At 35.0% G+C, this 17,577-nt stretch overlaps 2 protein-coding genes across 2 annotated transcripts in view; one reads left to right on the forward strand and one right to left on the reverse strand.

Annotated features, from left to right (window-relative positions):
* Nucleotides 1-8,711, reverse strand: part of LOC145259165 (uncharacterized) — a 75,205-nt gene extending 66,494 nt beyond the window's left edge. Inside the window, exon 1 of the mRNA XM_080116894.1 lies at nucleotides 8,535-8,711. The gene's annotated coding sequence lies outside the window, so the exon portion shown is untranslated. The remainder of the gene's footprint in view (nucleotides 1-8,534) is intronic.
* Nucleotides 1,688-2,143, forward strand: LOC145259226 (uncharacterized). Its single transcript, XM_080117066.1, has one exon. It carries the CDS (start codon nucleotides 1,688-1,690, stop codon nucleotides 2,141-2,143), a length of 456 nt encoding a protein of 151 aa, XP_079973192.1.
* Nucleotides 8,712-17,577: the final 8,866 nt, after the last annotated feature.

Below are 17,577 nucleotides of genomic sequence, written 5' to 3' on the forward strand. Positions count from 1 at the left end.
GAGCGTGGAATCATTATGCCCGTCCCAATGGGAACACCAGTGACATGGTGTAGCCCTGTGGTTGTTGTGGCCAAGGCGGATGGAACTCCTCGTAGGACTATCGATTTCCAGTGTCTCAATGAGCAATGCCTTAGAGAAACTCACTATACTGCCTCTCCATTTCAGCTCACCTCTCAAGTACCACCTGGTACAAAGAAGTCAGTCATCGATGCTGTTGACGGATTTCACTCTGTTGACTTCGAACCTGAATCACGACCTCTCACCACATTCATTCATTACTGAGTGGGGCAGATACATGTATTGCCGCATGCCACAAGGTTTTTTTTGCAGCAGGTGATGCATATACCAGACGTTATGATGAGATCATTGAAGGAGTCCCGTGCAAGGTTAAAATTGTTGATGATACTCTCTTGCATGACGATACCATCGAAGAACACTTCTTTCATGTTTGGGACTACCTGTCGTTATGCGCTTCGAAAGGAATTGTTGTGAACGAAAAGAAATTTCAATTTTGCAAAGACACGGTTGAGTTTGCTGGCCTAATGATCACTCCTACTGGTGTAGGACCATCCAACAAAATTCTGTCTGCTATCAGGAATTTTCCACAACCATCAAACCTCTCTAGTGCACGATTATGGTTTGGCTTAGTCAACCAAGTTGCCTGGGCATATGCCGTGAGCCATGTGATGCAACCATTTCGGGACTTGATCAAATCTCACCAAAAGTTTTACTGGAACTCACACCTTTCCTCCCTTTTTGCAGCTTCAAAGAAAGTGCTCATCGATTTAGTGAAAGATGGTGTTCGATCATTTGACCTTGACAGGAAGACATGCATCCAACCTGATTGGAGTAAAGAGGGAATTGGATATTTGTTGCTTCAAAAATACTGTTCCTGTCCCATTAATTCCCCAGTTTGTTGCAAGGATGGTTGGAAGATCATTTTTGCTGGATCCAGGTTCACAACAAGTGCGCAAAAAATTATGCACCATCCGAGGGCAAGTCGTTGGCCATTGTTTTTGCTTTGCGGCATTCTCGCCTTTTTTCTCTTGGTTGCCCAGATTTGTTCATCACAACCGATCATAAGCCCCTCATTGGCATTTTCAACAACCGTGAGCTCGGTAGTATCACAAATCCCAGGATATACAAGTTCAAGGAACAAACGCTTCCCTGGAAGTTTGCTATTGTTCATTGTCCTGGGAAGTGGACTAGAGGTCCAGATGCCCTGTCACGCTATCCAACGAATGTCTCTTCTATTCTCGCATTTCAGTGCGACTCTCCTGGAGCATTTGGAGATTCAGAACAGGATATTGCCTTCCAAGCCAGCAGTGTTTGTGCTCTTAACCAATTGAGTAACGTAACTTTGGACCACGTTGCTGATGCTGCAAAATCTGATCCCCAATATCAAGCCTTGTTGAGAACCATGCCACTTGGGTTTCCGGAGAAGCGTAATGATGTGGAACCAATGCTTTGTGATTTTTGGGAGGTGCGTAAAAGTATTTCAGGGCATTGTTTTGCTGGATAGGCGGGTTGTGATCCCTCTTCCATTACGGAAACTAGTTCTAAAGAATCTTCATTCAGCACATCAAGGGGTCACAAGTATGAAATTTAGAGCAAACCAATCTATCTACTGGCCAGGACTATGCCAATATTCGCAATTACAGGTCCTCTTGTCGTGATTGCACTGAAAATGCCCCTTCGCAAACACCCCGAGCCACCAATTTTCACTCCAGCCCCACTGTACCCATTTCAGCAAGTGTGTGCTGATTATTTCATGATAAACGGCCACCACTATGTAGTCATTGTTGACCGTTTCAGTTGCTGGATCTGTGTTTATGCCTTTCGTTCGAACGAACTGACCAGTAAACACCTGAAGAACACCTTCCGTGATCTTTTCGTTGCATATGGAGTCGCTGAGGAAATCAGTAGCGATGGAGGACCTCAGTTCATTGGCAAAGAATTTCAAGATTTTTTGACTCAGTGGGGTGTGAAACACCGACTGTCTTCAGTCGCCTATCCCCAGTCAAATGGCCGTGCAGAGGTGGCGGTAAAGACCGCTAAGAGGATTGTTCATGATAACTTGTCTCCCGATGGGAGTCTTAACAATGACAAAGCAGCACATGCAATCCTAGTTTTTTTTGTGTGAAAATATTAAATAAGCAATGCTTATTCAATGATAATATCGGAAGTTCGAGGAATTATTTTTTCTTAGGAGTAATATCGAATTCATTAATACAGACTTTTGGGGCTTTTATCATAATGTTCAGGAAAAAAATTTTTATTGTTACAATTTATGATGCTTTATTTTCATAAAAAAGCAAGTATTTTTTTTTTTACTACTGAAAACCATAACTTTAGTAAAGATGTTTTTGTTTAAACAAAATAATACATTTCACTTAAGATTTAAAAAAATAATGGGTTTATTACATTTCGTGATCATTATTTCATAAATACTGAAAATTTCATCTAAATTGGTTAATTTCCTGATTTTTGGCGAATTTATAATAAAGTGAGAGGTTTAAAATGTTTATACATTTTGAGAGTCGGCATTCATTTTGCACGTACCTATTAAATATGACTTTATGAAAATTTTAGTACTTCATTCTATTACATTTTAAAAAAAAATCGATTGATAATCTTTGGGGGGTTTGTTTTACAATAAGAGATACAAAAAAGTGATTAAAAAAAAATGTTATCAAAAAGTTACTCTTCTACCTAGCTGGATACGTTTTTAGTGTTTTTGCTTTCTTCAAACGTTTATTCTCTTCTAGAAACAAGTAATGTCTAACGTAAGCACACAAAAAATGGTTGTAACTTTACTCTTACTCCTTTGAAGTCTGGATAATGACTTCAAAATAAAATAAAATTGTGATAGAAACCCACCCAATTATTTATGCGAGTGTCTAATAGTATTATCTATTGTAAAACAACCCCCTTTTTTAATATGCATGTCACGAGAAAGACCAACACGAGTATAGTCCAATTTTAATTAAGATTAGAAAGAAAAAATATACAGATAAGTACTTTTCTTTCAAAACTATTTAAATATAAATAAGCAAACAAAAACGCAAAACATGTTGACCAATTTAATAATTGTTATAGAAAAAAAAAATCTGCAGTTAGGCAATTTGCAACCCTACCGATGTCAGGTGAAAATGAAAATCTAACCTTGATATGAAAATGTTCCGATTACCAAACCGGACTTCCTGTTTTAGATAAGCAAATTGAAATGAAAGAAAACATAACTTTTGGGCTTTGTATTACTGTACACAGATTCGAAAAAGTTGTCAAAAAACAAATATATAACAAATAAATATTATCAAAGGCAAGATAAGTTACTTTTCTACCAAACTGGATACATTTTTTTGTTTTTATTCAATGTAACATGTTTATTCAGCTCGAAAAACATACATTGTTTACCGATGTATTGGAAAATTCAAAATGGCGCCCGCCCGACACTCTTTAACATGGTAAGTTTGGGAAAAGGTGTTATAAACTAGACAAAATACTATTAAAAAAACACCGAATATGTCAACTTATGTCACGGTAACATATAATGAGCGAATTTCTAACAGTATTTTGTCTAGTTTATTATTTATAACATCTTTTCCTGAACTTACCGTGTTAAAGAGAGTGTCGGGCGCCATTTTGAATTTTCCAATACATCGGTAAACACTGTATGCTTTTCGAGCTGAATAAACATGTTACATTGAATAAAAACACGAAAAATATATCCAGTTTGGTAGAAAAGTAACTTATCTTGCCTTTGATAACATTTATTTGTTATATATTTGTTTTTTGACAACTTTTTCGAATCTTTGTGTACAGTAATACAAAACCAACTTTTGAACACATTTTACAGATTTATTTTAAACTAAAATAGAAAGTTTGGTTTTTTGGTATGGTAATCGGGATATTTTCACATCGAATCTACGTTTTTACTCGACACCAGTAGGGTCACCTATGCATGCTTCTGAAACGTCAATTTCCTAATTTATTAATAAACAAGTTTTAATATTTTACTGCGATACTTTTGTGGAGAGCAATATACATTTTTTACGTGATGAAAATTTAATTTTTCAAGTTTATAGTTATCTCCCTTATATATATATATATATATATATATATATATATATATATATATATATAAAAATAATTGGATTTTTTCCTTTTTTTTTTTTGCTAAGATGCGCATTCTTAGTATTTTACTTTTGGTACTAGTGCAGAGAGTGATCCGGACGTAAATAATAACGTTATTATTTAAAAAGCCATTCTTAACATGGGAAGGGGAGGGTGTTTTGTACCTATTCTATACTTTAACCTTACAATTGAATAAAAAAAAAAAAACTTTAATTAAACTTGGAAATACGATTAAAAAAAATAGCGCGGATCACTCTGCACTCGCACTTTTTTTAGGAGAGTACCTGTGGTTTTATGAGCCTTTCCACTAGGATTTAGGGTTAGCAGTAAAATATTTTTTGCTAACCGTCCTAATGGCTCATTTTACTTTACATTTATATACGAAACTGATTTCCCATTCTAAATATTTCTTTTTCTCTCCAAGTTTTTCAGTGTCGCCTAAAAAAAGAGTTACCGCCGCTACTACACTATTAGGACGAAATTTTGTAGTCGGTAAATGGAGTTTTCAGTTTTTTTTTTTTGTCAATTCTAATAAATTACGTCATTATTCCAAATTATGCGGTTAAAATTACCTGAATTATTAAAAAAAAAAAAAAAAAAAATTAATCGTGTTAGCGGGTGAAAAACTAGCCATCTTGTTTAAAACGAAACGGAAAATTACCTCCCTTCTGAACTCTACGAATATTTTCATCAAATTCTATTTTTAAATTTTTTTGATAAATACTTTTCTACTATATCGATGTTCGTAATTTTTTTTAATATAATCTTAAAAATACGAGGAATACGTAGATACCATTGTTTTCATGTAAAATTCAGTATTACGATTTCCGACATGTCCTAATAGTGTAGAAGCGCAAAAAAAAAGAAAAAGAATGTGTGTTGAGCGAATTTCTAACAGCAAGAAGAAAGTGACGCATATCAGGGAGCAGTCATTAAAAAATAAATAAATAAATAACGTTCACGCTCCACGTGAAGTATTTTTTTTTTTTAATTTCGTTTTTGAAACAAATTTCATGTTTTCATTATAGCGATATCGATTTACTAGGACGTTGTAATTAAAAACTGAGCACCCCTTTCAAGCACTTCCGTAATAACATTATTTAAAAAGCCATTCTTAACATGGGGAGGGGAGGATGTGTTGTACCTATTCTGTACTTTAACCTTAATTGAATTAAAAAAACGTAAAATCTTAAGGTACTAATGCAAATGCAGTCACTTATTGATCCGGGCTACTTTTTTAATCGTATTTCCAAGTTTAATTAAAGTTTTATGACATGTTTTTTTTATTCAATTGTAAGGTTAAAGTACAGAATAGGTACAAAACACCCTCCCCATGTTAAGAATGGCTTTTTAAATAACGTTATTATTTCAGCACGGATCAATAAGTGCATGACTATCAACTTTAATTAAACTTGGAAATACGATTTTAAAAATAGCGCGGATCAATAAGTGCATTACCACTGAATTTTTTTTTTTTTCTTCGTTTTTGATAATCTGGTAAATTAGTGTCCAATAAATAATAATCCGCTGAAAAAAATTGCAAAAAGCCGGGTTTGTATTACTGTACACATAGCAGTGTCAGAAATTTCGTGAAAATAGTGAAAAATTCGAAAGATTCGAAAAAGTTGTCAAAAAACAAATATATGACAAATAAATGTTATCAAAGGCAAGATAAGTTACTTTTTTACTTAACTGGATATATATTTTTTTTTGTTTTTATTCAATGTAACATGTTTATTCAGCTCGAAAAACATGCAGTGTTTACCGATGTATTGGAAAATTCAAAATGGCGGCCGACTCTCTCTCGGAGAGGGTAAGTTTGGGAAAAGGTATTATAAATAATAAGCTAGACAAAATACTGTTAGAAATTCGCTCAATATATGTTACCGTGACAGTGACATAAGTTGACATATATTCGGTTGTTTTTTTAATAGTATTTTGTCTAGTTTATTATTTATAACATCTTTTCCCAAACTTACCGTGTTAAAGAGACAGTCGGCCCGGCCGCCATTTTGAATTTTCCAATACATCGGTAAACACTGCATATTTTTCGAGCTGAATAAACATGTTACATTGAATAAAAACAACAAAAAAAATATATCCAGTTAGGTAGAAAAGTAACTTATCTTGCCTTTGATAACATTTGTCATATATTTGTTTTTTTGACAACTTTTTCGAATCTATATGTACAGTAATACAAACCCCACGATTGTACACGTCCACGTCCACCCAATATTTTTTTTTTTTTTTTTTTTCAACTTGGAGATGAAGCAACCTACCGGATGCCAGACATTCATCCGCTATCCAACCTAGCGATCTTTTTAAATTCTAACTGTCCTTTTGTGCAATTGTTTAAACCTCCCTTGCACTTAGTTCACTAGGTACATTTGCCAGATAGTTTTTTGTTTTTGTTTTTTAATTCTATTTCACGAGTCCAATTGCCGCCGGACATGTACGAGAGTGACCACTCCCTAAAAATGTGTGTTTTTCACCTTTTAAGTGTTTTCCGGTAATTATTATAGATTACAGACTAAAGTATCATATATTTAAAAAAAAAAAAAAAAAAATTAATGACTTTTAAGGGGTTTTAATCACGTGACACGTCGGTAAAGAAATGCAGGTAGCATTGTAACGAGAAAGAGAACCCCCTTAAAAGAATTTTCTGTTAATATGATACGTAAGTCTATAATCTATGATAATCGTCGAAAATTTATAAAAAAAAAAAAAAAAAAAAAAAAAGTGTAAAACCTGCATTTTTAGGGGGTGGCACTTTCGTACAGGTCCGCCAAAAATTGAAAAAAAAAAAAAAAAAAAAAAAAAGATATAGATTTTCAATTAGTCTGACGATTAAGAAATCGTCAGACTAATTGAAAATCTATATCGTTTTTCAGGGATGAAACGCGGACGCTTCCGTGTAGCTTAATTGCCATAAATGTTTACATGCTTTGCGTGTGCATAAATCAATAGTATTCGAAATGTTTTCTTTTTCATTGCAATTAGGCTTGCAACATTTTGTATACATCATTAAAACTCTGGATCTTGTTTGTCATTGGCCCACAATTGTTGGGAAACCCCTAAATGAAATAAAGTGAATATAATTTCTGGATTACAGGATTCGAACTGAAATTTGTAAAGAAAGTTCTTATGGAACATATATTAACGGAGAATCCCAGAAATAGTAAAAATAAAAAGGAAGATGTCCCGTCCCTATTTTGGGATAAATGAAACAAAAAACTTTCCCTTTAAATATAAGTTTATGTCGTTAAGTAGGAAGTTATAAAAATAGCCTTAGCTTTTTTTTTTTTTAAACTTGTTGGGTGCTATTGCAGAAAGTGGTCCGCGCTATTTTTAAATCGTATTTCCACGTTTAATTAAAGTTTTATTTTTTTATTTTTTATTCAATTGTAAGGTTAAAGTACAGAATAGGTACAAAATACGCCCTCCCCATGTTAAGAATGGCTTTTTAAATAATAACGTTATTATTTCAGCACGGACCACTCTCTGCATGAGTACTACTTGTTTATCATAAAAGATTGCGACCATATTTTCCTGTCGAGTTTTCATTTTTGGTTTGAACGTGTACGAGGACACTGGCTATAATTTAGCGTTTTCATTATTTTTTTTTTGCTTCACAAATAAGTATAAAATTTAATTTGTTTGCGAATAATGACGAAAGACATTTCAGTGAAATGATTTCATTCTTAATTTACGTGATTGAAATAGTAAAAATTATATGAAAAGGTAGTTTCAAAATAAATTATAAAATCTAAATCAAATAAACGTGTGAAAATCAATTTTTTTTTTCTCGAAAGCAAAATTGTGCTAATAATAACATTCTTTAATGTATTCTCCTTTAAAAAAAATTTAACTTTTTGTTTTTAAGTGGGCGCCTCTAATATTCCAAAAAATATTTAAATAAGCCATCAAAACAAAGTGTTTTATTATTATTATAAAACACTTTGTTTTGATGGCTTATTTAAATATTTTTAATCGATAATTATTAAACCCGATGCGAGAAGTTTGAATGTAGAAATAAACAAAAAATCTGGACGATAAAAAAAAAATAATAAAAATAATGGACGATCAAATGTTTGTCCGTGTTTTTATTTTATGGTCGGACATTTGTCAAGTGTCCCTTGCTGTTTTATGTCGAATATCTTAAGAGGCTGGCAGAGAAATAGACACAATTCGATTACAGTTACCGAGTAGACTTTATTTTGATTTGATAAAAAAATACTTGATTATTAGAAAGAGGGAAATATTTAGTCAAAAAAATTAAAATATTTTTAGTCATTTTCAAAACGGTTTTTTTCAAATATGAGAGTGAGCTGTTATTATGTCAGTCGAGAAGATTTTGAAGGATTTTTTTAGACGAATTAATTGAACTTTTGGTTTACCTTAGTTTGTAGTTATGTTCTTCGGGAAGTGGATGAAATATGCGATGAGTGTTGACAAATTAATCAGAATCGTTTGTCCGGGTAAACACAAACAGTATTTGGGGAAATCTTTTTTAAATTTACGGTGGCCAAAAAAAGAAGACAAGCAATAGAAACTGGCGCGAAACGCCGCCTGGTGTCGAAGTAGGACATTCAGGGGGAGATAAGCGGACAAAAAAAAACAACGCATTATTTCCTTGAAATTTAACTTCCATTCATTCGTTCATTCATATTTCTCTCCTTTCTTCATTCACAAATATTTTTACAAATTAGGAATTACGCTTCGATTCTAAAAGATTATCCTCATTTTAAAATAAAAACCGTTTAAGAAGCTGTTGTTTTCATTAATTATGTTTTTCGAAATTCAACTCATAAGTGCGTGTTTAAAAAAAAAACTACTGTAAAATCTCCATTCGTTTTCTTTCCGTCGTACGACGAACAATAGATTTAGTAAAATACAGGAATACCTGGTGGAAAAAGTTAGGCAACATTTATGAAAATAATTTTATCGTAAAAATACTTGCATCATTTGAAAGAAATACGACCGAACAAAACTATATGTGCGTGATCTGAGAAGGGGAAGTCATAATTTTTATAAAATTAAAATAATTTTATGACAAAATGCTATTAAAAGGGATCTAAAATCTGGTGTTAAATCACGTTTCCAAAATTTATTCATTTATATTTAAAAATACATTTTGTGTGAGAAATATTAAATAATTTTCACCCCTATAGCTTGAAAATTTGGTGACACACAAAAACATAAAATAAAATAAACAAAAAATAGTATTATTATTAATGTTGTTATTACTACTACTACTACTACTACTACTACTACTACTACTACTACTACTACTCTTACCCTCGTCATCAAGCTACAATGATCGCCCACTTCCTGATCAGATAGCATTTTAAGGAATTATAACCAATTGGATTTTAAAAGGGAGATAATTTTTTGTGTTTGATGAAGAATTAAACAAATTTTTGTGCAATTTTTTATGTTGAAAATAAAAATTACTTTTCATCATTTAATAATTATTTAGCAAAAAGAGGTTTGTGGTTAAAAAATGTTAAATTCTTGCTGCCAAAAATATTGTTGCCCAAAACTCGCTACTCCAAATCTTAACACTCTATCAAAAACTCAACTCCAAATCTTAACACTCTACTGCTAAAACTTAACTCTAGAATATGACGCACTGCTGACAGCACTTGTTACTCTGCCATCCTAATCCAAAATCAACCCTGTCTCTGAAAAATCAGGCTTTTTATATCCAATTGGAAACATCTCATTTGCATGTATGTGACCATATTACAGGCATATAAAGAGAAAAGACAGCCTTTTTTTCTTTTTTCTTCATTCTTTTTGTCTAAATAGACCTCTACAGACTGCACACAAACAGGTTTGTACTTTTTAATGACACGTTCTCTTGATCTTTAATATTAATAATTGATCTCATCGTCTACTATCCATACTGGGTGTCTTCGTTCACAGTGTGACTGTTGTATCGGTTCTCCTTGCGGAACTTCATCAACCTCTTCCTCTGCTGTCAAGGAAACTCTCCGTATAACTAAAATGTGACGTGGCATTCAGTCAACTACCACTTTGTTCTTGGAGAGTAACAGTACCTCTTCCTCAGTGGGTTGTACAACGAGAATTCACCAACACCTCTTCACTAACTGCGATTTCCACCCATGCTTGTTCCACTCTCTTTGTGACAGCCAACGGGTATTGCTATTTGTATGTAAAAACAAGTCAATGCGGCACTAACATTTCATCTTGGCCAGCCTTCTGTGCCATATTATACTTAAATTTGGCTTCTTGATACCCAACAGCTTTTATAATGTGATGGTGCCTCGCTATGATTCCGTTGCTACTCGGCGAGTATGCAGCTCTAAAATATTGCCTAACGTTCCGCTTTGCACATAGCTCTCTAAAAACTTCTAAATGGAAAGACATATCAAAAGTTCTTCCACTGACCCCCTTTCTATAACCACCTCCTCAACAACTCTCTTCACCTTTTCAGTCGTTTCCATTCTGATTTTTCACCCTAACCCTAACCCTTCAGATCCACAGTCAATCATAGTCAGATACAGTTCGTGTTGATAATGTGTGATATCAAGAGCCAGTCGCCACCATTTTTCTGCAACAGGCAATTTCCGTTGTGTTTCGCTAGTGCAGGGTCAATTTATTGACATTTCATATATTGCTCCACTACTTCCTGAACATCTTCCATCATGATGTGCGGATTCACTTTTCTTGCTAGATAAAAAGTTTGCTCCTTTCTGAAATGATGCATCTGATGCAGGTCCTTTAGCTGCTCCATTGCACAGAACACCAGGGCTATATCTTCCTTTTCTTTTAGCCTTTCTTCATTTCTGGTTAGCCAATCTGCTTTTTTTTTTTTTGTGATGAGACCAAGATGACTTGATCAAGTCTCCCGCTGCTTCAAATCGACGTTTGATAAGCATCTCCATTGCCCCTATTGTTTTGATTTGCTTATCTCCTGACACCTCTGATTCAACCCATGATGCTACTATTGCAGAGTCTGTTCTAATGTCCACTACCTGTAGGCCCCATTTTAAAGCCAGATTAATGCCCTTCATCATAGCATCGAGCTCTGCAACATTGATATGGGCGCTATCATCCCTTTTTCGCAGCCAAGTAGCATCTTCGACAGTTACACCTCCTATTTCTAACAATATCCCTAATGCCAGGCTGCTAGCATTGCTCCACATTACCTCTTCAAGGCTCTCTTTTATATATCATTCTCCTTTTACAGGGTCCACTTTTTTCACTTCCACAATGACTTCCTATATCATGAGCAGCATGTCTTAGTCAATTACGTTTTCCCTTCGGTCCATGCCGGTCTGCCTTTTAATAAAACTGCATGCAGTGCGCAACCATCTGATTACAAGATAATGGCCAGCCAATCATCTGCTTATTGAATATATATTAGACCAATTTCTGCATTCAAACATCAACCTTCTTGCCTTATTCCGCTGCAATCTCAATCCCCAAACCATTCCGTTTTCCAATGACTCGAATGGTTTAGTCATCAGTCCTTGTGTTTTTACATGGTCTTACCCACCAGCACATCATCGATATAAGAGCAGGTGGCTCTCTTAATTGCATCATCTTTGGTCAACATGGTTTTAAGAACTGTCATCATAATTTTTGGTGCAGAATTCAGACCAAATCCTAATCTAGTGAAACAATAAATCCAACCTCTATATTGAACCAATTGATACTGCCATAGTTTTTCGTTCACATGAATTTGAAGGTAGGCCAACTTTAAGTCCACAATTTTAGTTGCCCATTCCATTCTCCTCCACTTTCACATAACTTCTCCACACACGTCGATTCTATCTTTGGTGTAGCAAGCCACATATTTGTTCAATTTCTGGAAATCCAACACTGGTCTGACTTTCTTCTTAGTGGGTTGAGCCACAGACTTGAGTTTCAGAATTCCTTTAACCTTCCCTGATCATGGTATTAAGATTTCTTTGTCGGTCCACCTCTCAAATTCCTTCTCAAACTGTTATCCTATCTCTCCTTTTAGTGTGCTTTTGTAGCAGTTAATCCGATTCGTCAACACAGGTGGTTCTGCAGTCCATCGCCATTCTACTATCCACTTGTCACTATCGAAATAGGCTTGAAAATCTTCATCCTCAATCTGACATAACCTGATTTTCGTCGGTTGAAAAATATTGTTACTGTTTGCAATTCTTATCATTCTCACTATACATTAGTTGCCAAACTTCACATGATCTTTAGCAATTGTAGCTCCTCCTAGTCAGTCTATCACAGCTAGGATCAATACCATGTCAATTCCCGCAATAAGCTCATTCAGTACAATCACTCTGAGTTGCAGCGGCATATTCCTCACCACAATCTTGGCATTGGCCTCTTCACAACACTCCACCTCTCTGTCATCTAATATTATTGGCTCCATTCCAAGAGTTAGTGACACTTGTGGTGACAAGCATAGTGGTACAGCCGGTATCAACAAGGGATCTAGCTCTCTTTTCATAAACAGTGACCACTCTCTTTTCAGTATTAAAGCTATGACTACTGGTACAGTGGTACAATACTATCCATACTGGGTGTCTTCTCATTTCTTGGCAGCAAAAAGCGATCTTTGCTAATGTGCCCAACCCGGCCACACCCAAAACAGATAAGCTTGGTCACAGCTTTCTACAGTCTCTCATCAGGTAGGTTCCTTGACATTTAAAGCATTTACTGGTAAATTTATGACTTTGTCTTCTCACTGTCTGCTCCTATCTGCTGGGATTGTTTATTATAGAGGCTGCAACTTCCCTCAGTTTACCGGGATGGTTTGCTAGCATTCTCAATTATCAGAAAACCATTTTTTTTTTACTTTAGCAGTGTGTGCAGGGGCATTATCATGTTGAAAAATAATGTTCTGAGATATTCCCAGCTTCTGGATACTTGGTAACAGTCCTGTTTCTAATATTCGAATGTATTCCTTTGCATTGATTGACTTCTCACGTCTAATAAGTTCCCCAACTCCTGCTGCAGTAAAAGTTCCCCATACCATTATCCCTTCATTCCCATGTTTAACTATCGTTTTTATGCAATTTGGTGAAAATCTTTCTCCAGTTCTTCGATTGCGCCATTCGGGAGCATCGGAAGCATCAATAACAAGACAAAATATTCATTCATCTGACCAGAAAACATTCCTGAACCAATCTGTATCTTTCTTGCCATAACACGAGAAAAATCTCTTTCTATCATTGATGTTCTTCTTAGATAAAAATGGCTTCTTTCAACACCTTTTAGAAGAAACTCTCATTTCTTTCATTCGTCTAGATATTGTATATCTAGAAAGAGAATTTCCAGCCCCTGTTTTGAATTCTTTGATATGGTCAACATGTTTTCTTTCAATCCTTTAAAACAGTTAATTTAAGCCTGTGGTCGTCCTTCAAAGTGAATGCTCTAGAGCAACCAGATCCAGATTTCCCTTTTACCAAGCATTCGACTTCAAACGTTCGACCAATTTGCTTCACTACAGAAAGAGATGTTTTCACTTTTTCTTTTCTTAAAATATCAAAAATCTGCTTGTAAGTCATTTTGGACTGCCTTACTCCTGCAATTCGGTTTTTTATATCCTTGCTAAGATGCGGTCTTACCATTTTTAGGATTCATTTTTCCACTTATTATTATATGCTATAATAATAATGATCTGCAAAATAGAAATTTTCAGTTAAAATTAACAAAAATTCATGGGAAAATATTGAAAAATCGATTTCTTTCTTCTTTCACTCTTGGGCCATTTTTTTTTTTGCTCATGAATATATACACACACACACACACACACACTCATAAGCAAAAAAAAAAAAAAAAGGGCCAAGAGTGAAAGAAGGAAGAAATCGATTTTTCATTATTTTCCCATGATATATATAGAAAAGTGAAAACTTCTCTGCGTGTCTGTCTGTGTGTGTACACTTCCCTACCAAATAACTCTGTCAATTCCCGGTCTACAGACTCGAGATTTGACATAATTTGGGGAAATCTTTTTAAGCGGTTTTCGCCCAGAAATTTGGCTGTTAAGGGGTCAAAGTTCAACTATTTTACCTTTGAAAACTCTACCAAACTCATCTGCCAATTTTGGGACTAAACACTTGAAATTTAGATATAGGTTACTTGGACATGAATCTAATTTATAATTTATTCGAGCCCAAAACAATAAATGTTAAGGGGTCATAATTCGGGTCAAAGTTTTTAAAAAATTGACCTCTGCGGTCTCTACCAAATTACTCAGTCAATTTTTGGTCTAAACATTGGAAATTTTACATAAAGTGTATTCAGACATAGGGCAAGTATTTAAATCGTTTTTTTTTGTTTTTTTTTTTCTGAAAATTCGGCTTCCAAGGGGTCAAAGTTCAAAAGATTTTACCTTTGCGGTCTCTAGCAAATTATTAAGCCAATTTTCAATCGAAACATTTGAAATTTTACATAAAGGGTATTCAGACATGCAGCAAGCTTTTTAATAAGTTTTTGGGCGAAAATTTGGCTGGCAAGAGGTCAAAGTTTACAGAGTTGACCTTTGCAGACTCTACCAAACTTCTCTGCCAATTTTGGGTCTAAACACTTGAAATTTCAGATGTAGGTTACTTGGACATGAGTCAAACAATTTAATTTGAGCTCCAAACAATACATGTTAAGGGGTCAAAATTGTTGTCAAAGTTTTAAAAAATTTGACGTCTGCGGTCTCTACCAACTTTTCTCTCTCAATATATATATATATATATATATATATATATATATATATATATATATATATATTCGGTATTGAGCCCTCTGGTGTTAATCTTGTTACACTTCATTGGTTACTTAACCTCTGGAAAACCATGACCTCAGATTATATATATATATATATATATATATATATATATTAATTTGGAAGGAATTAGACCTAGAGTCTAAAGAGCAGAGTTTATTTTAATGTATTAGTAAATGTATTAATACTATTAAAAGAAAAACAGTGCTCTTTGTAATTTATATATATAATGTAGATATATAATAAGCTCGATAGGTATAGATATCCTAGAGCTATTTCAATATTGCGTAAAATGATTCATAATTTTTGAATTGAAAATCAGTTTCAAAAGGAAAATCAATAGTTTGTACGATCGTTTAGGAAACAATGTTTTATTGAAATAGACAATATGTCTTGAACAATAATTTGATAAAAAGATTTTTTTTTATATTTAAACAAAGTCTCCTCATCAGCAAAAAAATGTGAGGGGGGGGGTGTTATAGACACTAAAATAAACTAGCATTTTTGTATTAAGGCAGATATTCCCTTTTTTCCGCTCGTTTTTAAAGTTAGTTCTTATTTTAGTCCATCTATTTCCTGGCATGTTGTTAAAAGAGTTGTGATCTTCATTTTAAATTATCGAATAATGTAGGAAAATAAAGAGTGATCGAAATTCTTAATTAATTATATCTTGTAAGCCCATGTCATTATACATGATGCCTTTACATGCTTCCCTATCACTGTTGCTAGCTATCATCCTCTCTTTTTGAACTACGTGACTACTTTTTTTTTTATTACATTTTCACCCAAACAAGGCACATTGCCACTTTGTTGTAGGGAGCTACTATCAGGGACATAAGCATCAGGGGTACTGTGTAGGAAGTTGGGCAGCAAGATGTCGGTTCACGTCGCACTTGAACTTCTGCATGTCAGTACAGTTGGGGAAGTAGAGACCCAGAAGGGAATTCCAAAGTCTAGCTGCTCTAGGGAAGAAACTACTGGAGTAAAAGGCTCTCTTGCATCTAGGGATCTCTACTCTGAAGGGGTGGGATTTAGCTGCTTGTCGGGTTTGTCCAGGGTAATTACGTCGAGGGGGCACAAGTGCTTGCAGTTCGTCAGAGCATTCACCGTTAAAGTACTTGAACAGGTAGAGGGATGCAACATTTCGTCAATGTGACAGAGGCTGAAGTTTAGCTGACAGTTCAGGACCTATCAGATTGGCGTCTCTCTTTTGAACCTTGTCTAGGAACGAGAGACTATTGGCAGATGCACCAGCCCAAATATGACAACAATATTCCATACATGGACGAATGGTGGCCTTATAGAGGTATGGGATACTTTCAGGCATCAATAGCTTTCTAGCACGGTAGAGAGAGCCCACCTTCTTTGCAGCGGTCCTGGCAATGTTCTCAATGTAATTGTTCCAACTCATGTTTCCTGTGAACGTTAGGCCGAGAAGTTTAAAAGATGTATTTTCAGATAAAGAGTCATTGGCCATTGCTATTGGCGGTAGGGAAGGTTTCTTGTAATTATTGAAGGAAACAAGTTTAGTCTTGACAGTATTGAAGGTGACCATCCATTTTTGTCCCCATTCCACTATGGATTGGAGATCGTCTTCTAGTATTTCTGCCATTTCTTTAGATATGTGTTCATTTGTTTTCCTGTCCTGACTGTTATAGAGTGTGGTGTCATCAGCATACATACCCATCTCACAGACAATTTTGTCAGGGAGGTCATTTATAAATATTAGTAATAACAGAGGTCCAAGGATAGACCCCTGAGGCACTCCCGCATTTATATCATATTGTTTAGATGTACGACTGTCAAGGACAACATGGATTTTTCTCTTATCTAAGAAGGATCTAATTATGTTATGTATTCTTCCAATGATGCCGTATGATCTGATTTTCTTGAGAAGACCCTCATGCCATACCCTGTCAAAAGCCTTAGATATATCTAGAGCTACTGCTCTATCCTCCCCCGCTTTTTCCAGTGACTTGTATATACATTCTGAGATGACAATTAGGATGTCTTCTGTGGAATGGGCTTGCCTAAATCCATATTGTTGGTCAGTCAGATGTTTAGCATCTGTAAGGTGATGGACTTGAGCTTGGTTAATTATGGTCTCAAATATTTTGTCGAAAAGTGGGAGGAGGCTAATGGGGCAATAATTTACTGGATCAGTTCTTTCATCAGAATTCTTGAAAACTGGCACTACAGAAGCAGTTTTCTAGCAGGCAGGAAAGCAAGATTCATTAAGGCATTTGTTGTAAAGTTTGGAGAGAACTGGAGCTACTTTGGCGCACTTTTTTAATAGCACAGCCGGGATGAGATCAGGTCCACATGCTTTTGCAGTGTCAAGCTTTCTTATGATAGCATGCGCCTGAGAAGGGGTGATTTTCAGATCGTCTAGTGTGGTGTCTGTCCGCAAAGGAAAGTCAGGCAGAGGGTGGTTAGCAGAGTCCAATGTGGAGTTGGAGGCAAACCGTCTGGCAAGCATGTTAGCTTTCTCAGTTGCTGAGCAAACAACCTCATGATTGTTGGATAGTGGGGGGAATTGTTGATTGCCCATTATTTACTACACTGTTGTAGATTTTCCAGAAGTCTTGGGTTCCTAATTTCTGTGCTTCGATGCGTTTTTGGGTGGTTTCAGTAAATTCTCTCTTAGCTGTCACTATTTCTTTCTTACAGTTATTTCTGGCTTCTATGTACTTCTGTCTGTT

The sequence above is a fragment of the Euprymna scolopes genome, chromosome 34, assembly GCF_053919585.1.
Source record: "Euprymna scolopes isolate OS-2025 chromosome 34, ASM5391958v1, whole genome shotgun sequence".
Lineage (NCBI taxonomy): Eukaryota > Metazoa > Mollusca > Cephalopoda > Sepiida > Sepiolidae > Euprymna > Euprymna scolopes.

Bases quoted from the DNA above. Each gene is read 5' to 3' on its own strand.
- LOC145259226 (XM_080117066.1), top strand. From the start codon at position 1,688: ATGCCCCTTCGCAAACACCCCGAGCCACCAATTTTCACTCCAGCCCCA.